Genomic DNA, 24,442 nt, shown 5'->3' with positions numbered 1-24,442 from the left:
TAATAATAATGATTGAAAATGCTCCGAGAATCATGAGATGCTTCTAGTAGTCAAATCATCTTCAATGCGTGGGTTTGAATTGAAGGGAATGCCACAATAATGTCGCCTTTACAATTCCATCACACGTTTTTTTGAATCCATGAAAGAAAATTTGTCAAAATTCAAAAGAGTTCTAGATTCCCACTAAAAGTTCATAACAAGATTGGACCACAGTTCCTCAACAAGTCCAATGTTATAATGAAGCTGTATATGTCATTGGAAGCTTCATCAACAAGTCCAATGTTATTAAGGTCATGCCAGGAAGCTGAAGAAATAGTTTTATAACCAACAACTCCTTTTGGATTCAATAGATGTATATTACATAGAGGTCTATTCCTTTGTGAGTTTCTTTCCGTCTGAAATCAAGTATGACCCACCCTCTGAGACTAACGCCTAATTTCGCATTTCTAAAAAAATTTAAAAAGTAAAGAAATTATTAAAAGAATTAAAAAATTATCATTATTTATAAATTAAAAATACAAAAAAATTAATTTATTATATATTTTAATACAAAGACGTGACTGATATGAGAATTGATGGAAAGGCTGTCAAAGGAAAAAAAAATTAAGTATATATATTTATTAAATTGGAGGATAATGTTGGGCTGATGGGGCTCACCACGGGTCCAGTTTTAATAATCCGAACCGTGTAATGTGTAGAACTCGTCAAGTACTATATGCCTTTAAAAAAATCACGTTAATTGGATATGGATAGCTACATGATTAAATCAGTTTTGTATAAACAATAGATGGTGTTATAGTATAACGGTTGACAAAGAAACTAACACGCTCAGATAGCTATCGATAACCGATTGACGTGATTTTTTACAAACATATAGTACTCGACGAGTTCTATATATTGAACAGTTCCGATTAGCAAAACGAGACCCGTGGTGGGCCCACACGGGCCAAACAACACCGTCCAATTTAAGATCGAAAAGGAGGCAACCATTTTCCATCTCTTAACAGCCGACTACACTGCCTAGGTACTGTACGGGCTACTCAATCACTTCTCTATACACTTATTTAAATAATTTTTTAATACATATTTTTTCGTAAAAAGTTTAAAAATTAACCCAAATATCCATCTCTTTTTCCTCAACTTTTTAGTCTAAAAAAACAAAAAATACACTTATTTAAAACACCCCAAACAACCTCTAAATTACGAGTCTTTAAATACCTATAGCTCTTCTGATAAAAAAAAAAAAAAAAATACCTATAGGCCTTGTCATTTTTTTAATGTATTAATAAATCCTAAAATATTTTTTTTGTCATCAATACTTTTTGGAAATATTGGTAGGTGGAAAAAGAGTATGACTTGTAGAAAAATAAATTTCATCAATAAAACCGGCTTGTAAATTCTTTTAAAATTTTAGACACAGTATATATAAAAGTAAAATATTTGGTAGCTTGAATTTTTGTACCTTGAATGACTCGAATATGTTAAAATGATATTATTTTGAGTGTTTCAAGCCATTAAAATCATATTTTTTTTAGGCCACCTACCATCGTTGTATGCAAAAAAACCACAATAATGTAGTCTTTTGGCAATTCAAATAAAAGCTGCGTTTTTGCAGCAAAAAACGTAGCAGGTAGCTACAAAAGCTATAACACTATTTGGGAAGTTTGCAAAATGTAAAGTGTGAAATTACATGACTACGCTCCTGAAAAATGCTTGGGAGCACTAAAAGAGAATCACTAAAGGGAGCACTAATGATGTGGCAGTGGGCCCCGCCAACTTTCTATGCCTTGTTTTTATTTTTTTATTATTTTTTTTGTCATTCCCAATGTATTAGTGCTATTAGTGGTGTATTTTTTAGTGGTCTAAATCATTGTTGCTACGCTCCTTGTTCTGACAAGCAGCTAAACGAGGCACATGGGTCAAAAAGTAAATTTTCTAAGTTGGGTGGGATATTTTAATAATTTTATTATGATGTGATATCATAAATAAATATTAACTCAAAAAAAGTAAAAAAAAATAACTTTTATCAATTTTTCAAATCATTTTTCAAAAAAATTAAAAAACTTGGTTAAAAGTTAAAAATCTTCCCAAAACACTCCAATGCGTAGTAAAATCATTTAAAAATACAAATTTTGTGGTATTAATAAATGAAAATTTGCAACATGCACTACCCCTGCCTCCTACCAACCTAACAAGGGTGGTAAACATTGGCCCGCGAAAAGTGTTGGGCCGAAATTAGTTGCCCAGGTGAGAAGGTCAAAACAATGCAAACATATGATTGCCAAACCCCAAGGATAAAAAGGCCCATAATAATAGTCTTTCATTCATCAAAACGCAATCTGAAGCCCTATTATGGTGTAAAAGTAAAGCAAAGCAACAGAGCAAAATTACTAGTTCCACACACACGCAATGATCTCTGCCAGCAGGGCCTTGAGCTTCAAATGCTCACCATACCCTACCTTGTGCAGCAAAACCCACATGGAATCGCCGCCCAGAACAACCCTCCGTTGCTGTACATTATCGAGGTCTTCTTCTCTCTCTCCTTCCTCCAGTGAAGTTGAGAGAGAGAGCGCTGGTAGTAGTGGTGGTGATCAAGTCGTAAGCCTCCAAGAATGGCAGGCTTGGGGCACCGCCTCTCCAGTACCCGCCATGGTCGCGGAGATTGTTGAGGACATGAAGTCTTTGGAGCGAGACATCGATGCCCAGATGAGCTTCGGTGGTCTTGGTGGCAAACTCCAGGTAAAACATTCAGCCCCCATTTAACCCTTTCTTGTTTTGTTTTGTTTTGCACTTTCTATGCATTTATGTGTATATTTAAACATGTATAAATTTTTGTTGGTGAGTCTCTGTTCTGTGTTTCTTGACTCTTGGGATTTTCTGCAATTTTCTCTCTGTTCCTGAGAATTTCCAGAGGCGTGAAAACTAAATTAGATTTTACTGATTTGGATGGACTGTCTCCAATTAGACTATATGCTAGACAGATGAAATAGAAAAAATAATAATAATAAATAAAAATGATGAAAATAATCTTGGGGATAAAAGTGAATTTAACCCTTTTAAAAAAGGGACGGCGTTAGGTTTGTGCTAAATCGTGGGATGGAGAGATGAATGCAGTCTTACCCTCATCTTTTTCGTGACTCAATTGCGATGGGCCGAACCGCTTTTACAAAAGAAATTAGACTTGCTTTTTTTTTTTTAGGGTTAAAAGGAAACAGGAGAAACAACTGCTGCCCCCCTCCAGTCCCCCTTCCTCCCTGACCAAATAGAGAGTGGTAATTCACTCATTTTGCTTGGCCCAAATGTTTGTGCCAACTCAACTGCAAATTTCACTCAGGAATTCAATGTGGGTAGTGGGTATAGTGGTGGTATTGGAGATGTCTCAGGAAGAATATGCAGGCTTCAAAATTGTACATTTGTCTTTTATAACTCAGAAGGGTCTGTCAATGTGGCACGTGTACTCAGGAATCCTTCAATGGCCTCACATCCAAACCTGCTGAAAGGGGTTAAATTAATTGCTAATGTGAAATAAGTTCATATACTTATGAGGATGTATAAAGTAAATATCAACTTATCCTTTTTCTCTTTACGTTTGCTCTCCATGTATTATAGTGTTGAAGGTTTTACGGCGTCTTCCATAGGTTTTCAATTAATACAGTTTGTTTCATATTTTTGGTTTTGTGTATTACCTATGGTCATTGTGTTATTTAATCAACTCAAGTTCAAATGGGCATGGCTTTCTTGGATGCAAAATCATTATATATGCTAATCTTCAGGGAGACTTCAAGGTCTACGAGGATAAAAAACATAGAGCAAAATATAAGGCTTTAGGTGATTCTGAAAAGAAGCTCCAATTCTTTTCAGCTCGACAAATAGCATGTCGCTTGCTAGGTAGTAGGGGTTACCTTTGCCAGAAGGTATGTCGTTTCCTTATCAAACAAAAATGTTTCATTGGGTAATATGATGTCTTCTTCAGTACTCCTAAAACTTTACATGAAATCAAAGTAAACTTTATGTATTGCAGAAAAGTTATTTACTTTTAAATGTTTACAAATTTCTAGTGCTGGCTTCCTCTAGAGGATTGCATGTGCTCTAAACTCATACCCTGCTCTCTCTGGCATGGCATTCGGTTCTGGTTGTATATGCACCCAAAGGTTTGAATTATTTAATCATTTCTTGTACATTTAGTTTTAGCTTTTTTCAAGGGTCATCGACAACTGTCTCTTTTGGCAGGATTTTCTACGACAGAACAACACAGGGAAGTTGTTATGGCAAGTGTTTGGTGTTCAAGCTGCAACTTTGTGCCTCTATGGCATTTTTGAGCATGAGCAAATAATGTGGAATGCATTTAAGCTTGCAGGTTTTGACTGATCTATTAAACATGACTTAAACTACATAAATCAATCCACAAAAAACAGTCCATTCTGATAGCCCACTTTATGGCCCAAAATACAAAATTATAGAACTGCCTGACTTAAAAATTTAAGAAAAACATAAAAAAGTATTAAAAAATCAATAATTATTTTCCTAGGCTAGTTCTAAGTTAGAATCTTACCAAATACCTATATTAGATCTTGAGTCTGGCTTCCTGGTTATTTATAATACTTCCTATACTTACCCTGCTTAATATTTGCATCAGTAATGCATACTACAGTTGTAGTATTGTGGAATTCACTTTTGCTAATTTAACTGCAATCATCAGGTGTCATTTATTACATGAATGTGTGTCAAATATATTTGTTGGCCATGATTCTTGGACTAAGTTGATTTTTTAGGCTGTTAATCATACATTTAGACACCTAGACATGGTGCCAATACTTGTAACTTGTATTTTCTTAGTATCCTTTCCTTCAAAATGACAGAATTCTGATTGCATTCTACATTGATTTCAGGGAAAGACAAGGTTTGGTGCCTTTATCCCAACAAGAATGCACCAACAAAGTCGGTTCGTGATACCTTTAGTCGAGATTCTTCACCAGGTCTAGAATGCAAACTGAACATGGTATTATTTTCTTTTTCTTTTTTAATTTAAAAAATCATGAATCATGCTGATTGTCTTTTCATACATTTGCAAATATATTTTATGGGAAAAAGTTCCTCATATACTATGTACATGAGCGCCTTATCTCTTGTGACCTTTTGTGACAAAATTTTGAAAATGTTGCTGGGTTGTAGCTTTATTAAAGAAAAATAGGCCCAAAAAAATTCTTTCAAACTTGTCCTATCACATGGATTATGTGAAATGAAGGTCTTTGATTTTCATTTTAATTCCAAAAAAGCCCTATTATGACCATTGGGAGTTGCCTATGTGAATTCTACCATGCAGTTCGATCTATCTCTGACCATTTTTTGAATCAAGCCTTGGCCATCATGCCATACTTTATCCTTGGCCCATTGTGAGAACTGACAAGATAATTGACAGAAAATTTCAATTCATTTTGTAGGATCTTTTCTTTTCCTTTTTTTTCTTCTTCTTTCTTTTTGTTGTGTGTCGTTAATGTAGCTTTGCTCTACTTAATGTGCAATTTCTTACTTCTTATTTCAGTTCAACAAGGTGGTAATTTTCATGTTGATTCTGCACAGACAAATGGAGATAAAACTCTGCACTTTGTTTTGCTTGATGGTACATGGAACAACTCTGCTGCCATGTTCAGACGTTTGAAGGTGTTACTGAAAACACTTAGTTTTTCCTACTTTTCCTAATAATGGTGCATTTATGTGTTTGGGAAAACTATATGCTTCTGTTTTCTCTGTGATCTTGACATTTGTCATGCCATATATTCCTGGACCAGTGATCTCTCTTCCTGAGATATTCCCTTGAACCTCTAATGTATAACTGTGACAGTATACCCTTTCCTGAAATTTGTGAATATTTTGGTTATAAAAATCTATTGAACTCAATCAAGTCATTAAACACAGAAAACCTTGAGTTCAGGAACCATATCTCTCGTGATTTTCTACAAATCTTAATTTTTTTTCTTTTCCTCTATTTTCTTATCTTTTATGTTTTGTTTTTTCAACATACATTTAACATCATTTTAACTTGAACTTTGGTTCACATCTTACTGGTATAGCCTTGCAATTTACTTTGCACATATTTGAGTTGTTATGTTGTTTGGAGGCGGCCTGACATTTAGCACTGGGCCTGTCACAGAGATAGGTCCAGGAAGGATTTTTTTTTCTATTGATTTTTTAGTTTCTTCTGGCCTATCTTCAAGTAAGGCATCCTTCTGTTTCCCCCTGCAGACCCAGATTTATTATTATGAATAAAAAAGAGGAATAAATTATAGAGTGAAGTGTTCCTCATAATTCACAACTCAAAGTCATGAATAAATTCATTTTATCAGCATAATAATGACTACTCAGGGTTGTGTTTAATAATCAGACAGAAAGGTGGCTTTCAGTTAATAATCCCTTTTTTAAAGCCATATCCTTTTCATAACAAGCGTTTAGCTGCAGTGGTTTAATTATTGTTTCGTTTTATAATAAATTATGTTATGATATTTTTCTTCATAATATAAATTCATTTGATCAACATAATAATGAAAATAAGGGAAAACAGGACAGCTAATTGGCTCTGCAGGATTTGTGGAATTCCAGTGATTAAGACATTCATTCCAATCTCTAAAATTGTTTAGTGCTCATGGAAAGGATTGTTGGTTTTTGAGGTTTTGCCAATCACAGATACAGTTGCTTTTACTAATTTTGACGAGGCCATGTTTCGTCTTTTTTTTTTTTTTTTTTTTGGGGAATTTCGAGGTGGTATGTGGAAAATATTCTGATGTGAATTGTTTTATTATTAGGATCAAGCAAATGAAATCTGGGGAGAGGACCTTCCTTGCATATCTCTTGCCACTGGTGCATCTGCAATGCATAAACTGCGGTGAGATATAGGCACGACTATTTAGTCTCTTTTATTGGCGCTTATAGCTGCACATCCATTTGTTCGTTGAATTTTCCTTTTATTTCTTATTGTTTTTTCTTGGTTTTCGCTAGAAATCCTTCCCGTCTTGTTGAAATTCGTTGTAATTACTAACTTGTGACCACTTGCTGTGTTTGGAATCCAGACCCCAACCATCATGGGACCGAACATGTACAGCAGCAGCAGCAGTTGGCCTCCTCAGTGAGCTGCAACTTCTTCCGGAGTTGAGCTCGTTTGGGTTTGATAAACAGGCTGAAGCAGTAGAGGATGCTTTAGTGGTCTTGTTAGATGCACTTACTGCGAGACGGCTTCGCATGGGCAGGTCGATCAGTCGCAGAGAACGACACAAGAGCGACATATGTTAACAGCTGACTAGAAAATATGGCACCGACAATTGTTGAAGGAAGTTTTTCTGGTTTCTCCGACGGTTGAGGCTCTATCGATTATAAAAATTACCCTAAATTACACTTGTTTGTCTCCTTTTTTGTTCACTGATTTGCAACTGTTGAGGTACCTTGGTTAAATCCAGTGCCTAAACATTAGTTATTAATTTGAGAAATTATTTTTTAGTTTGAAAAATTATTTTTGGATTAGTGAGAAATGCTAGAGATTCCTTAAAAAACATGGCATCTAACTTTATCCACAATGATATGGTTTGAGGTTGGTTCTTAGATGGATGATTTTTAACTCAATTAATAACTAACCTGGAATAGTTCATAATATGAGTAAATTTTAAAGAAATTTTTTGAAAATCTCAAGTTTTTCTTTTTAAGTATTTGCAGTGTGAATCAATACCATCTATTGTCTCAGCTCAAAAAATAAAAAATAAAAAACTATTTAGCTTCGCGGACCCTAAACTTTAAAGGGAGAATAACAATGGAAAATTTGGCTATAAATCTTTTTTACCTTTCTTTTATTGTTAGAAGGACTAAGAAAAAAATTATATTTTTTAAATCTCTTCATAATTATAAAATTTTGCATAAAAGACAAAATTTATTATTTAAATATTTTATTAGACTATTATACCCTCACATATACACAATCCAGATACAAAATTTATCTTCTCTCTCGGCTCTCACTTCTAATCCTAGCTTCCTCCATGGCCGGAGCTGTGTCATTCCTAAGTTCCTACGATCTCTCTCTGCATCTTCTCAACTCTCCTTCAACTGTTCATCTTCTATCTCGTCTCTCTCTTCTAATCCTAGCTTCCTCCATGGCCGGAGCTGTGGAGAACTTACAAATTGCGCTGATACATATATATATATATGTGTGTGTGTGTGTGTGTGTTTGTGTATTTTGAGATTTGAATTCGAATATATAGATTTTTGAAAGCTCAAAGTTTTAAAAATCTGAAAAATCTAAAAAATCTGAAGAACCGGGGTATGAAAAATTGAGATTTCTCTAAAATTTTCAGATTATAGGTCTGATTCAAGGATTATAGGCATGATTCAATGTTTTTCAAAGTAAATATCGATTGATTCAAGGATTATAGGCCTGATTCAAAGCTCAAAGCTCAAAGTTCCATCGATTTTTCAGAGTAAATATCAAATTTCATTTGATAGAACCAGAGTAAAATTTTACTCTGGTTCTATTGCTCTGTTTTTTTCATTTGACAGAATCAGAGTAAAATTTTACTTTTATACAGAGTAAAATTTTATTTTTAGCTTCAGAGTCTTACAGTTTACTTATTTTTCAGAGTAAAATTTTACTCTGTATAAAAGTAAAATTTTACTCTCATTCGTAGTAAAATTTTACTTTTATACAGAGTAAAATTTTACTTTTAGTTTCAGAGTAAAATTTTACTCTCATTCATAGTAAAATTTTACTTTCATACAGAGTAAAATTTTACTCTGAAATACATAGTGAAAATGTCTTAATTGGAGAGCTGATAGATATGAGGGTAATATAGTAAAAGAAACAAGTTTTAAAATATCAGGGGGTTTTGAAAGTACTTATATAATTCTTATCCTTTTGAAAGAAAAATTAGATAGTGAGGGGGCTATGACCAAATCTCCCATTTAATTATATATTAATAAAAATATTAATAATTTTAATTATTAGTATTTGTAATTATTTTTTATTGACTCCACGGGCAGATAGTTTTCCACTTTAAACCAAAGTTACTTGGTCAGACCAACACCCTCATTTTTAGTTCAATTTTGGGGTCAATTTGTAAAAAACTTCCCCTAAAAATGTTTAGAAGTACGAAGGATTGGCAAACCTTAGCGGGATTTAGTAACTCAATTTATTTTACTTGAATTAATGTGATTATAACTAACTATGCTTATTTAAAATTTGAATAAATATGGATTGAATTTTATTAACAAGTGTCAAAAAAAAAGAAAAAAAAAAAAGGGAGATTACTAAAAAAATCTTTTTTCAAGTATGTATATCTCAATTAGTCCATAAAATATTATTGTATTCCAATAAGTCTCATTATTTAGACATTTCATCTATCAAATCCTAATGCTCATATTTAAAGCTTTTTATGGACATTTTTACCCTTATAAATATTTTTTGAACGGTTAGCAATTTAGTGATATGAACATTCATATTTTACAATGTGAATGTTCACATTGACGGTGTCAATATTCACATTGATGGTGTGAACATTCACATTGAAAGTGTGGACATTCACATCACAAAACATTCACACTGTAAATGTGAATATTATTATTAGGGGTATTTTGGTAACTGTGGGGATATATTTTCTGAGTACCAACACGTGGCAAGGTGACGTCGACGTGTCAGCCGAGGTGCTACGTGTCCTGGTTGAGACGCCGAGATTATCTCGGCAAGGCCGAGGTTTTCTCCGAAGATATCGGAATCCGAGATAAGCGGATAAGGGACCAGAGTCCTAGAATGAAGAGGAGACTTAGTCAAGATGAGGATAAATCTCTTAGGGAGTTTATCTTTATCTCTTGTAGAGTCCAAAGTAAATACTGAGTTGGAATCCATAGAAGTCAGGCTTCTAATGGGACTAGGATTAAGTGAACTATAAAAGAGAGGCACCCCCGTGGGTCTAAGGTATGCAGTTTTATACTTTGAGTAGTGAGTTTAGCACTTGATTATCTTTGAGAGATATACTGATTTGATCGTCGGAGTGCCCCCGGGTGGAAGAGCCACCGCCGGAGTCTTTTCTTTCTGTTGCAAGTTAGCTGAAACCATCTATTCTGCCGGTGCTCTCCAGCTGATTACTAGGCGGGCAGTGTGGTCAGAAAATCACCCACACAATTTGGCACCGTCTGTGGGAAACTTAAAAGAATAGATTGCCAGTAACGGACAGAAGGAAAACAATGGGGGCGACACTCCTGCTGGGAGTGGCAGACCAATTGACCTTGACGTTGAAGGAGACAACCACAATACAGAAACTCATGACTAGGGCCACGGAGAGAAAGACGTCGGCTAGGAGGGCGACACTTCGAAGAGGACAGACCAAGGCAAGTACTATAACGAAGACAACCTTCAGGTATGGAGGGACAGGTGCCTACGGAGGGATGAGGAAGTTAGAGAATTGGCAAACAAGTTGGCAAACCTACAGTTGGTCGTCAACTTCATGATGCAAAACAATGTTATGCAGCCACCGTACCCGCTGCAGGATACGCCGATGCCAGCAACTAATACCCAAAAGGGAGGATGAAGAACAATCCCCGAAGCCCCTCAATACACTAGGAGCGGAAGGCACTCTCACTGAACTTCTAGGGAAGTCGGACGAGAGGAGCCGAGACGAAAGGAGTCCCGAAGGACGTATCACACGAATGACCCAGAGCCCAAGGAACATCGGCATGTTCAAAGGCATGCGCTCTGCTTTGACACAACCCATGTAGAAAGATCAAAACGGGCTCACCACGAGGCCGAAAGTAGTGTACTGAAAAGATTAAAGTCCAAAGATAGCCGAGCTCCAAGGAGAAGTAAAGAAGACTTGAGAGATTACCTCAATAGGAAGCAACAGAATGCTGAAGCCGAAGTAACTTCCCCGGTTAAGCCGAGGACACCATTCTCGGTGAAACTCGACAAATTTGAAGCACCAAAGAGATTCAGTATGCCAAGGTTCCAAATATATGATGGAAAGTCAGATCCCAACTTTCATGTTGGACTATACCTGAATTCAATGGCATTATACAGTGGGAACGAGCCGTTGCTCTGCAAAGTATTTCCCTCGTCCTTCGGGGAAATTGCATCAAATTGGTTCCATAAACTACCGAAGGGAAGCGTAAAGACTTGGAAAGGCCTGGCCGAGATGTTTGTGGCTAGGTTTGTGACAAATAAACTACAGCCCTTGAGGGTCGACGCACTGATGGCTTTAAAAATCGCCAAGGATGAAGGCCTTAGGGCCTACGCAAAAAGGTACTACGAGTTTTTCAATCGAATACCTGATTGCAACCAAGAGGTGGCGGTCGTATCCTTCAAGAACGGCCTAAAAAATGACTGCCCACTACGGAAATCCTTGGCAAAGACATTACCAAAAAGCATGGAGGAACTCATGGCGAGAATCGAGAAGTACGCCAGAGTCGAGGAGGATGCGTCGGGAAATAAAGAAATAAAGCAGGAGAGAGGAAATGGCTCGCCGAAGTGAAGCCGAGGTAACAACGGACTGACCAAACAAGAAACAGAATTAAAGGCTAAACAGGCAGTGACAACTATATTCCGAGTCCCGATCCACAAAGTCTTGGATCAAATATGAAACCAACCCTATTTTAGAGGACCGACAAGAACACCAGGGGAATTCATGGGAAGAAACGTCGGTAGGCGTTGCACTTACCACAATGAAGAAGGGCACCCAACTCAGGGCTGCAAAGCCCTAAAAGCACACTTAGAAGACTTGGTAAGGCAAGGACATCTGAGGGACCTTGTTGATGAGGCCAGGACTAGAGAAGAATAGACAAGATTGCTTCAAGCACCAGCAGCTCCGCCTCCCCCAGCACAGCAACCACCCGCAGGAGGACCACGGGTGGTTAACGTAATCTACTCAAAGGTGAACGAAAGCAACATACGAGGGGAGACCCAGAAGGTAAAACACCTACAGCACGTGAACCAGGTCGGACATAAAAGATCTCGGCTTGAAGAATGCTAGGGACCGACGATAGCCTTTACTGAAGCCGACCTAGAGGTGGCCCAGCATCCACATAATGATGCCTTGGTAGTATCCCTCCAGGTTGGGGAGTGCCAAGTGAAACGCATCCTGATTGATCAAGGCAGCTCTTGCGACATCATGTATGTTAGATGTTACAAAGAGCTGGGCCTTCATCCTGAGGACTTGGAGCAATCCAATGGCCCAATGGTCGGCTTCAATGGAACGCCGACGTGGCCGCTGGGCGCAACAAGCTTGAAAGTACAAGCTGGCACTAAGAAGATCAGGACAGACACACCTTCGCCATACGACATCATCTTGGGTAGGTCATGGTTGCATGCAATGGGGGCAGTTCCCTCAACATTGCATCAACAACTGCGGTTCCCAACAGAGCATGGGATTGAAGAAGTTAGAGGAGATCAACTGCAGGCAAAGAATTGCTCCATGGCAAAAATGAAATCCACCTGCAATATTCGAGAACCAGAAAAGGCAGAGATTGAAGATGAAGACATGGAAATCCTAGAAGACGTCGGCAAAGAACCAGCCGAGAAAAGCGAAGAGGCACTGAAGAAAATCCTCGTCCAGGATGGGGATGAAGAACGTTTCTTTCTTCTCGGCTCGGACTTAGCCGAAGAAGAGGAAAAAGAGTTAGAGACTTTTCTAAGAGCCAACATTGAGGTGTTCGCCTGGACACCTTACGAAATGCCTGGCATCGACCCCGAGGTCACTTGCCACAGACTAAATGTCGACAGGTCGGCAAAACCTGTGATTCAACAAGTTAGAAGACCGGCGTTGATGCACGTTGAAGCAGTAGAAGAAGAAGTGGACAGACTTCTGGAGGCTAGGGCCATCCGAGAAGTTCATTACCTGACATGGCTATCCAACACAGTAGTGGTAAAGAAGAAGAACGGTAAATGGAGGGTCTGCGTAGATTTTTCAAGCCTGAACAAAGCTTGTCCCAAAGACAGCTTTCCTCTACCCAAGATTGACCAGTTGGTAGACGCCACATCTGGACATGGAAGGATGAGCTTCCTGGACACTTACAGAGGATACCACCAGATAGCCATGTACCCCCAGATGAGGAGAAGACAGCGTTTATCACCCTGAAAGGGCTGTATTGTTACAAGATAATGCCTTTTGGGTTGAAAAATGCAGGAGCAACTTACCAAAGGTTGGTAACTAAGATGTTCAAAAACCTGATTGGCCAAACAGTAAAAGTCTACATCAACGACATGGTCATGAAGACCAAGGAACCTAAGGGCCATCTTGCTGACCTAAAAGAGGTCTTTGATATACTCAAAACATACCGGCTCCGACTCAACGCATCAAAGTGCGCATTTGGGGTTGGATCAGGTAAGTTTTTGGGGTACCTGGTAACAAGAAAGGGCATTGAGGCCAGCCCAGACCAAATCAAGGCCATCCTAGAGCTGAAAAGCCCGACGTCGGCAAAACAGGTTCAGATGCTTACCGGAAGGGCCGCAGCCCTAAACAGGTTCATAAGCCGAAGCTCAGACAAATGTAAACCTTTCTTCAACCTGGTGAAGAAGGCTACGGACTTCCTATGGACTGAGGAATGTGAGGCCGCCTTGGTCGACCAAAAGAAATATCTGACCATGGCTCCAGTCCTCTCAACACCTGAACTTGGGGAAGAACTGTTTTTGTATTTGGCAGTTTCAGAACACGCAGTAAGTGCAGTGCTAATCCGAGAGGAAAAGGGGGAGCAAAAGGCTGTTTACTATGTGAGCAAAACCTTGGCCGATGCAGAAACAAGGTACTTTCCACTAGAGAAATTAATACTAGCCTTAGTAATGGCTTCAAAGAAGCTGAACCATTACTTTCAAGCGCACAAGATTATAGTGCTAACTGAGCACCTATTGAAGTCCTTGTTACAACAAGGAGACTTAACAGGAAGAAAAGCAAGATGGGCAGTGGCCTTGGGCCGATACGACCTGGAGTTCAGGCCTAGAACAGCAATTAAGGGCCAAGTTTTGGCCGACTTCGTGGCCGAATTCACGCCAGAATCCATCAAACATCAAGCTCCGTTGAGTCAAGATAAACGATGTCCAAGCAAATAAGGAGAAGCCCAGCCAAAGGCAAAAGAACAGGAAAAACTCAGACCCTACAGCATTTACATCGGCGACTCCTTTCGCCTGTTTGTCGATGGGAGTTCAAACCGGCAAGGAGCAGGGGCAGGAGTAGTGTTGATATCTCCTGATGGGGAGATATTGGAACAGTCTATTCGATTGGGGTTCAAGGCCTCAAACAATGAGGCATAATACGAAGCACTGATTGCAGGACTAAAGCTAGCAGTGGCAGCAGAAGCAGATAAGGTAATAATTTTTTGTGATTCACAACTTATAGTAAATCAAACAACAGGAGAGTTTGCAACCCGAGATGAAAGGATGTCGGCATACGCAAATGAAGTCATCAGGCTGGCAGCCTTGTTTCGCAACTGCCGACTTCTTCAGGTAAGCCGAGATGATAACAACCACGCCGATGCGTTGGCCAACTTGGCAAGCTCAATGCAAACTGGAAAAACAAGAACAATAATGATTGACTATCTGTCAAGCCCGAGCATAGAACAACCGATCACAAAGCAAGAAGCAATGTGTATGGACTTGGGACCAAGTTGGATGGATGCAATTGTTGCATTCCTGAAAGAGGAAAAACTGCCAGAAGACCATAAGGAGGCACACAAGGTCAGATTGATGTCGGCAAGATTCAATCTGACAACAGACGGACATCTCTACAGAAGGTCCTTCACTGGACCCCTTTTAAGGTGCGTACACCCTTTGCAGGTTGAAGATTTTCTATACGAAATTCATGAAGGGATTTGTGGAAGCCACGCTGGGGGCAGATTACTAGCTCACAAGGCCATTACCCAAGGGTATTGGTGGCCCTACATGCAAAAAGATGCAGAAGCCTACGTAAAGAAGTGTGAACAATGCCAAAGGTTCGCACCTTTGATACACCAACCAGCTGCTGACCTGAACCTTGTATCCAGTCCATGGTCATTTGCCCAATGGGGCATAGATCTTATTGGGCAGTTGCCCCAAGCAACTAGGCAAAGGAAGTACTTACTGGTAGCAACAGATTACTTCACGAAGTGGATAGAAGCATAACCTCTTACCAAAATCCGAGATGTGGACGTCAAGAATTTCATATGGAGAAACATCATCACCAGATTTGGCATTCCAAGAGCAATAGTTGCCGACAACGGAACGCAGGTTGACAGCAAACTTATCAAGAACTTCTGTGCGAAATTCAAGATAAAGAATTACTTTTCAACACCAAGTTTTCCCCAAAGCAATGGGCAAGCAGAAGCATCCAACAAAGCAATTTTGGACGGGATAAAAAAGAGACTGCAGGCAGCAAAAGGAAAGTGGGTAGACGAGTTGCCCAATGTACTCTGGGCATATCGGACTACGCCGAGAAGATCAATAGGGGAAACCCCCTTTACCATGGCCTACGGCACAGAAGCAGTCATTCCACTGGAGATCGGCATCCTAGGGATCAGAACCCAGGGAGTAGAGAATGAGACCAATGACATACTTCTAGCTCGAGATCTGGATCTCTTAGAAGAAAGAATGGAGAAAGCTGCAATTCAGCTCGCAGCGTACCAGCAGCAGCTTGCTAGAACTTACAATAAGAAGGTCAATCCAAGGGATTTTCAGGTCGGCGACCTAGTTCTAAGAAAAGTTGTCGGCAACAAGAAGGATCCCAGAGAGGGCAAGCTTGGCCCAAACTGGGAAGGGCCCTACAGAATCACTTCAGTATTGAGCAATGGAACATACCGACTTGAAGACAATGAGGGCAAAGCATTGCCAAGACCCTGGAACACTTGTAATTTGAAATTTTTCTATCATTAAATGTTCTTTGTTACTTCTTACCGACATCATCAATAAAATTTTAGCAGAGTTCTCTAAAGACTTGTGAATTGATAAAAGATGCATACTGATTGTTTCTAAAATAATGAGAACCCAAGTAGAACTCAGGTTCACATTGGGGGCAGAGAGAAGACAGTAATGCTTAACGCTTGTTAAAATTTGTAGCAATTTACAAGTTGAAATTAAGCCGAGATAATTGTTTATCTTCACTTATTGAAATTTGTAACAATTTACAAGTTAAAGTTAAACCGAAAGTAATGCTTAACGCTTGTTGAAATTTGTAGCAATTTACAAGTTGAAGTTAAGCCGAGATAATTGTTTATCTTCACTTGTTGAAATTTGTAACAATTACAAGTTGAAGATAAACCAAAGTAATGCTTAACGCTTGTTGAAATTTGTAACAATTTACAAGTTGAAGTTAAGCCGAGATAATTGTTTATCTTCACTTGTTGAAATTTGTAACAATTTACAAGTTGAAGTTAAACCGAAATAATGCTTAACGCTTGTTGAAATTTGTAGCAATTTACAAGTTGAAGTTAAACCGAAGTAATGCTTAATACTTGTTGAAATTTATAGCAATTTACAAGTTGAAGTTAAGCCGATATAATTGTTTATCTTCACTTGTTGAAATTTGTAGCAATTTACAAGTTGAAGTTAAACCGAAGTAATGCTTAACGTTTGTTGAAATTTGTAGCAATTTACAAGTTGAAGTTAAGCCGAGATAATTGTTTATCTTCACTTGTCGAAATTTGTAGCAATTTACAAGTTGAAGATAAACCAAAGACAAGAAACTTACCGAGGTACATCATTGGTAGCCATAACCGAGGTGTGTCACCCTGAGAAGGTTACACGAACGAGGAAGAGTGTACATGTGCAGAATATTCTAAGTATAGAATCATGCAAAGACAAAAAAGAAAAGACAGGAGTGCAAGCACTTAGAAAAGAAATGTTATATTCATTCACTAAAGGGCACATCGGCCATACAAAAAGCATACATTGTTCTCCAAGACAAAGAAATCAGAAAATACAAGTAAGAAAAAGATAAACAGCTAAGACTCCTCCCCAGCAGTTGGTTGAGTTTGAAGATCAGATACCACCTCGGCATCCTTCTCTATCGCTATCTCGGCGTCAATTTCTTGAAGAGTTTCTTCAACAGTCTTGACCTCAGAAGGGATGTCGGCTGGTGCGATGTCGGGAACAGATTCTTGGACAACCTCATCACCTTCCTTATTCTGAGTCAAGTCTAGAACTTGCTCATTCTGAAGAGGAGACTTGGCCCCATCAGCATCTTTGGATTTTCTGACCAAAGCCTCATCCTCTTCCTCATCGGCATCCTCAGACTCAGATTCGCCGACGTCTTGATTTGAGGGTTGGGCTGGAAGAAATGGAAGAGGAATATTGTCGGCATGTCTTAAAGGCGAATCATCAGGAACATTTAGTTTTTTCAGAAGAGACATCCAACCAAGGGTGAAACCCTTGTTGCATGCCTGCTTCATTTGAAGTTCATAGGCCTCAGTAACGTCGGCCATGCCTTGATTATAGGCCTTTTCATCAACTTCCTTGATTTCGGTGTCTTTAGTGGCCAGAGCTTCCTGAAGCTCTTTTTCAGCTTGGGTCATTTTTTCTTCTGCTTCTCTCTGTTGAGACTCAGCCACTTTCTTGATGGCTTCAGCGGCCTCAGCCTTCTCTTCGGCATTGGTCTGGGCTTTTATTGCAACCTCGGCTTGGTCCTCTAGTTTTTTCATCTTCGATTGAAGACCTTTGTTGGTCTTTTGGAGGGAAGAGAACTCCCTCTTCATCTCAACAAGCCTTTCCTGATTTTCGAAAGACTGCATTGAAAATGAGTGGGCATGCTGGATGGCCTGAAAGAAAACAGAAGTGTTAGAGAATATTCAAAGTATGAAAGAGGACGATTACCAAATAGAAGACATCTACCTGAATGGAGTGCTGCAGTATCAGGGCGTAATTCTCATACTCGCTAAAGCCGACATTTCGCTCCAAATCCCCTCGCAGAAGCAGAGCGGTACTAAGTGCCACGCTGACATTGATATCATCGGCACTGTCAGTAGTCAGGACTGGTTTGTCCTCCAGAGTAATCTTTGGGTTCCAAGGGGCACCGCTCTGCTTGGACCCCGAAGTCGCCGCGGAAGAAGACCTCGGCTTTTTGGATTTTGGGGACTCTGATGGTTGAGTTTCAGAGCGCCTCTTCCCAACAGAGGGTTGATGTTTGTCGCTCTCCGCCAACTTTGAGATAGGCATGCTATCTTCGGACTCGACCTGAGTTACCTTAGGCTTTGGTTGAGCCTTTTTTATTCTCTTTGGCTTCGATGAAGGAAGGGCTTGGGTTGGCTGCTCATTAATAGATGATGGAATGTTGGCCAGAAGATCTTTTGCGATAGGCTTAGGGCGACCCATCTCGGCAGTAAGGACAAGTCGTCGCCGATGTTTTTGTTCTGCAATTGGAACCAAGTATGGAGCTGAAGAAGATGGCTGATCTGCTGGATCAGATGTTGATCCTTGATCTGTTCGTGATGTGGATACAATCAATGGAGTTGTAGCGGAAGGTGGAGAGAGGCTTTTTTTCTTCCTCTTAGGGACGTCGGGCAAGGTTGACTTATAAGTTGGGATGAAATTAAGGAGCAGAGGCGCCTTTCTTTTGTGAATTGGCAAATCCAGAAGTCTCTTCAAGTCTTTGCTGGGGACAAAGGATTGGCGAAAATCTATTGGTGGCTGACGAATAGCTGCAAAAAGAACAGACGTCAGAAACAAACAAAGTATTTAAGACTTCGAAAGAAAACAAGTAAAGCTGAATATTGGGCTCTTACCCTTGCCCTCTAAAACTGATCGGGGAAGAGGGAAGAGATGGATGTCCTCGTCTAGAGCAAACTCCTAATTTCCCGAGGTAATGAGATAGTCATCTCCAGCCCCCTTGTTGGAGTTTGGGATGTCGGCTATGATTTTGAATTCTGTAGACCTTGGCTTAAAGTAATAAATGTAGCCTTTTTCTTTCAAGTTAAGGGCACACATGGTGTAACAATACTGTATATCGGCTAGGGTGATCCTAACGTTTTCTTGTTTAGCTAAGGCGATATTACCAAAAATCACTCGATAAGAATTGATTGCCAGTTGCATGGGGTTCAACTTATAATAATGAAGAATCTCGCGAAAAAGGATATTGAGTGGGAGCCGGAGTCCGCACTTAGTAAAACCTACAATGGGAAGAGGCATGGCGTTTTCTGTAGGCATGATGGAGTCATCATCCCCAGCCAGTCTCAGATGGACATCGGCAGGGATGGAGAACTCTTGCCTAAAGTACTCAAGTTTGGTCGTGGTATCTACCCTATGTCTCCACATACCCATGATATCGGCCTGAATTAGAAGGGTTGAAATTCAGAAAGAAGATGTTTTCTATTTGATGGGACCTCGGCAAAAACCTAGGTTTGGGCTGTTACAGAAATTTGTAAGGAATGTTTCAGTTTTGCCCTAAATCGTGGGTTTCACAAACAAATCCCAAACCTAAAGCTATCAAGATGAAGATCAAAGGCACAGATCTGGAAAAGACATAAAAAACAGAAAACAAATACGAAGTTTCAAAGTCAAGAACAGAGATGGACTATCAAGAACATGAAAAATACAAAGGGTTGAAGGCTAGGAACAGTAGCAAGACGTGCAAGAAGAACTAAGAACAGTACATGTATTCAGGGCATACGCAAAAAGCAAAATCAACGCATTTAGATGTATGATTTACAAATTGATTATTTAAGCAAAGCAGTAGTAAACAAGAAATTCCAGAAAAGATAAAAAACTGGAACAGAAAGAAACAAATGCTTACCAGAAAATATGAAGCCGGTATGATGATTGCCAAAGTCAGACGACAGTTACAGATGTAACGAAGACAACGAAAACTTCTCAAGAAGAACGAAAGGTAATTATAGAGCTTGGAGCTTGAGCAATGGCAGATTTGAAAGAAAGAGTTTAGAGAGAGAAAAAGCAAGAGAAATCAGATGCAAAAGTGAAGAGACGAAAAAAAGGGAAAAGTTTTTGATTAAACAGAAACGGCGGCAAAAGCAATCAATATGCCTAGAAGAACGAGGGCGTCAGACGGCGCACATGAAGAAAGACGCGACTAACAGGCGCGTCACGTGTACGGACCAGTAAGAGGGAAACGCGTGGCTAAAACGGTTGGATTGAAGTGCATGACAGCTCATGCGCGTAAGAAGGTCTTTAAAAATCTTGATTTTTTAGAACAAGCATGTCGGCCTGAAATGAATGATCTCGCCGATTTACTGAAAGAAAATACAGATATAGGTTCCATCACCTCAGAATGCCAAGGTAATAGAATCCAGGGGGCAGTTGTGGGGATATATTTTCTGAGTACCAACATGTGGCAAGGTGACGCCGACGTGTCAGCCGAGATGCCACGTGTCCTGGTCGAGACGCCGAGATTATCTCGGCAAGGCCGAGCTTTTCTCCGAAGATATCGGAATCCGAGATAAGCGGATAAGGGACCAGAGTCCTAGAATGAAGAGGAGACTTAGTCAAGATGGGAATAAATCTCTTAGGGAGTTTATCTTTATCTCTTGTAGAGTCCAAAGTAAATACTGAGTTGGAATCCATAGAAGTCAGGCTTCTAATGGGACTAGGATTAAGTGAACTATAAAAGAGAGGCACCCCCGTGGGTCTAAGGTACGCAGTTTTATACTTTGAGTAGTGAGTTTAGCACTTGATTATCTTTAAGAGATATACTGACTTGATCGTCGGAGTGTCCCCGGGTGGAAGAGCCACCGCCGGAGCCTTTTCTTTCTGTTGCAGGTTAGCTGAAACCATCTATTCTGCCGGTGCTCTCCAGCTGATTACTAGGCGGGCAGTATGGTTAGAAAATCACCCACGCAGTAACCATGTCACTCATAAACATAAGAAAATAATGTGGGACTTATTGGAATATAAAAAAATAATGTGAACCAAATGAAAGCAAAAATAAATTTATGAAAAAGTGTCCAAAAAAAAAAAAAAAAACATAGATTATCAAAGTTAAAAATAATTATATATTTTTTATGACATACTTTCTCATAAAAAACTGTACCTTTATGATACTGGTTGATAAAATAATCTTTTTATTAAATTAAAAAAAAATACAAGTAAAAATTGTAATTACACAAAAAATAAAATAAAACTTTACACAAATTTAAATATTGGAGATGGGCTAATGAGAACCGAAGCCTATATATATGCATGTATTGTTAGCAACTGCTCCACCCACGGTTGGTTCATAGTTGCATAGCCATGGCCTCCCAAAATTTTCTGCAACTCTTTCTCCACGTCTCTCTCTCTCTCTCTCTCTCTCTCTCTCTCTCTCTCTATGTACATGTTTTTCTGTCTCTAGTTTATATACTATTTTTAGACCAAACATGTATTAATGATGAACACAAAAAACAAAACGTATAAGGGTTGATCCTAAAACCGTAAGAGTTTTCGATCCCTCCGAAGCAGAGAACCAAATGGCGTCGGACATTCGATGCTTTTATTTGATTCTCTTCGCCTTCCTCACTGCCTTCGCCTCTTCATCCTTCATTTCCGGTATTTTATTTATTCTATGGATTCACATTTACATGAAATATATCAATTATTAAGTTTTTTTATTTTTGATTTTTTTAAGCAAATGCTAAGGAGTGTTCTGGGTAATTGTTTAATGTTGAAATTATACTATAAAAATTGCATTAAATTCAGTGGAAAGTGTCTCGCGTTATTCAATTTTTGTTTTTGTCTTTACCCTTTGTTTTTTTGGAAATTATTTGTAATCTTGATGAATTATATATATGCAGATGATGCCTTTGAATCTCGTGGATCGACAGGCCGTACGCTCCTTCAGGCCAAAGGAGGTTTGCTTCTCATCCCTTTAACGTTCGGCTTTGTTTTGATTGTTGTGAAAATGTGGGAAAACTAACGACAATTTGGAATCCTATGCTATTCGGTTTTTGGGTGAGAAAATAGAATGTGGTTTTAATAAACCCGTATTTTTACTATGTGTTCTTATTAATTCTGGTTTTGCATTTTCCTATTATTGTTTTTTGAATCATAGCATATAAAAATATTATGGACCATTTTCTGAGTTGTATGCTGCGGCAAATAGATCTCCCTTTTTAATTTCTTATGAATCATCTCCCCTCCTGTTATGGTGAGAGAAAAATAAATAAATAAATAAAAATGAAAGCTTGATATCTATATTTAAGATTTAAGAACAATTGTTACTAGGGATGGGTTTGCACTATGCAGAACATAGCTAGCATGGATTATGTTATGTCACATTTTTATCTTTTACGCTAGTGGTCTAATGTGTGGCAAAGTAATTGGAGAGGTGAGGTGAGGGGTGGTGTGGTCTAATGTTCGGTGAAAGGAATTGGAGAGGTAGTTGTAGCCTTCCACTGTCTCTTTCTTGTAGAGAGGCTGATATCCATGACTTGAACCCGTGACACAATGCTAGGAGCGAATAACACTTGCTATTGCTCAAGGTCATGCCCTCAAAAGCAATGTTTACTCTTCCCTTTGATGTAACAATCTTAAAATGTGGATACAAAATTGGAACAGCAGGCAACAAGTTGTTAAAACAAGGCTTTTCTAGTTGAGAATTTATGTATTTTTGGAAGTGAGGGATTCAACCACCCTGTACCCAGCCCTTCTTCCTCCTTGCCCCCTTGAAAAAAAGGATGAAGAATAGAGACACAAAATAGGAAATAAAAGTAACCTACATATGATCAGAATTGCTCCGCAACAACTTGGGTGCTTCCAACACTTTGGTAGCTCCAATAATAATCTTGCGGTTGTGTTTGGATAATGGATTGAATAGGAATTTGGAAAAGGAAAAGGCAAGATGAGAGAAATTTGAGAAAAAATTTAGCTTACATTTAATTCATATTTCCCTCACATTTTTATTTGTCTTTTCAAATCCCTACTCGAATCCATGATCCAAACACAATCTAAGTGAATTAATCAACATGCATCAAGGGAAATAGGCCATGGTCGGTAGTCACACAGTTTGTACATCCGTCACAACTATCACTTAATATCATCAAATCAAATTAAGGTAGTCTATGCACCCCATATTTTAGGCAGGTTTACAGTAAAGGAATCTCAAGAAACTAGAAGAAAAGCTCTTTGTATGAACTTCTGTAGTCTGGACATTGCATTACACTCAGATCAGCTTCAACCTGATGCCTAAAAAATGACGAAGATGGTCTCAGTGGCCTCTCCTTAAGCCCGGTTAAAGCTTTCTGTGGGTTTGTTTGAGGCTCAAACACTTTTGGGGGTTTCTTGTGTTTGTCATTGGTTATCTAAATTTATTTAAATTTATTTGTTTCTTTTTTTTTTGTCCAAGAAATTGGTTCCTACATGTTTTATAGAACATGTCTTTTTTTCCCTCCTTATGCATGTCATTATGCCAGTTAGAAGGCTGAGCTAGCTCTGATAGTGGTAAAATGATATTCTGTTTTGCATCCTTGCAGCTTGTTCTGTAAACTTTGAGCAACAGAACTACACAATCATCACAAGCCAGTGTAAAGGACCCAATTACCAAGCCACTCCATGTTGTAATGCCCTCAAGCAATTCGCATGCCCTTTCGCAGATCAGATCAATGACGAGAAAAGTGATTGTGCTACAACCATGTTCAGTTACATAAACATCTACGGGAAATACCCACCCGCACTGTTTGCCAGTTTGTGCCGTGAAGGGAAGGATGGTCTCAATTGCTCTGCTGCTGAAACTGAAGCTGCCAAAAATGCTATCGCCAAAAGTGGTGTTCCACCAAAATGTACTCAATCCCTCATGCTGATGCTCACAGCTGGATTCTTGATGTCACTATTCGTGTTGTTTTGAAGGATGATTTTCCATCGAAAACTAGTGTGCCTGTATCAATCTGCTCATTCTTTTTGCAGGGTTTTCTTTTTCTTTTTTTCATGAAATTGTGATTGCATCAAAGGTTATATATATCTTCTTGTGATGTCTTCAAAACTCTTCATTGTAAAGTTGGTATTCTTTAATTGAAACTGACCAAAGAACATTATTTAATTATCCATTTGTTTGTGTTCGACATTGTACCCTTCAAACATTATTGATGATTTTCGCTCTTAGGTTCCCTTTATTGGCACGTGGAAAATGTTTTTTTTTCCCAATAATACCTATGAATAAATATCAAAAACTTGAGTGAGCTAAAATTGCAGCAATAACTCTTTGTAGAGATAGGAAAAAAAGGACTGCACAATTGATCAATGAGGCCCAACACCATCTTTACTGTTTATGACATATTAAAAGTATGGGGGAGTCACGAACCGGTCTATGGACCGGTCTTATTAGCCAACAAGTCTTACTCAAAAAAATCAAGTAGTGTTTTTCATTTTTACCTCTAGACTCAACACTGTAAATTTATTATTGGTTTAAACAAATTTATCACTAGTTTAAACAAATTTATCATTGGTTTAACACTGATTAAAACAAATTATTACAGGTTTATCACTGGTTTAAACAAATTTATAACTGATTTATCATTAGTTTAAACAAATTTATCACTGGTT

General features: G+C 38.7%; 2 protein-coding genes across 5 annotated transcripts; both read left to right on the top strand.

Annotated features, from left to right (window-relative positions):
- Positions 1–2,290: 2,290 nt before the first annotated feature.
- Positions 2,291–7,498, top strand: LOC114274032 (uncharacterized). 4 transcript variants are annotated; one of them, XM_028215891.2, is made up of 8 exons: positions 2,291–2,739; positions 3,774–3,914; positions 4,059–4,151; positions 4,231–4,357; positions 4,890–4,976; positions 5,543–5,661; positions 6,801–6,880; positions 7,065–7,498. In XM_028215891.2, exons 1-8 carry the CDS (start codon positions 2,410–2,412, stop codon positions 7,282–7,284), a joined length of 1,197 nt encoding a protein of 398 aa, XP_028071692.2. In that variant the 5' UTR covers positions 2,291–2,409; the 3' UTR covers positions 7,285–7,498. The 4 variants fall into 4 exon arrangements, with proteins under 4 accessions (XP_028071692.2, XP_028071693.2, XP_028071694.2 ...); XM_028215892.2 differs by having other exon boundaries at positions 2,307–2,739; positions 4,890–4,999; positions 5,581–5,661; XM_028215893.2 differs by lacking the exon at positions 3,774–3,914 and having other exon boundaries at positions 2,318–2,739.
- Positions 7,499–21,375: 13,877 nt separating this feature from the next.
- On the top strand, positions 21,376–23,747 carry LOC114274031 (GPI-anchored protein LLG3-like). The gene is made up of 3 exons (XM_028215890.2): positions 21,376–21,454; positions 21,700–21,756; positions 23,377–23,747. The coding sequence occupies exons 1-3, from the start codon at positions 21,376–21,378 to the stop codon at positions 23,745–23,747; spliced, it is 507 nt and encodes a 168-aa protein (XP_028071691.2).
- The last annotated feature ends 695 nt before the right edge of the window (positions 23,748–24,442 follow it).

Source organism: Camellia sinensis, chromosome 8 (assembly GCF_055761805.1).
Source record: "Camellia sinensis isolate YWXY chromosome 8, ASM5576180v1, whole genome shotgun sequence".
Classification (NCBI taxonomy): domain Eukaryota; kingdom Viridiplantae; phylum Streptophyta; class Magnoliopsida; order Ericales; family Theaceae; genus Camellia; species Camellia sinensis.
The sequence above is the reverse complement of the archived record's forward strand: the minus strand, read 5'-3'. Positions and strand labels throughout refer to the sequence as shown.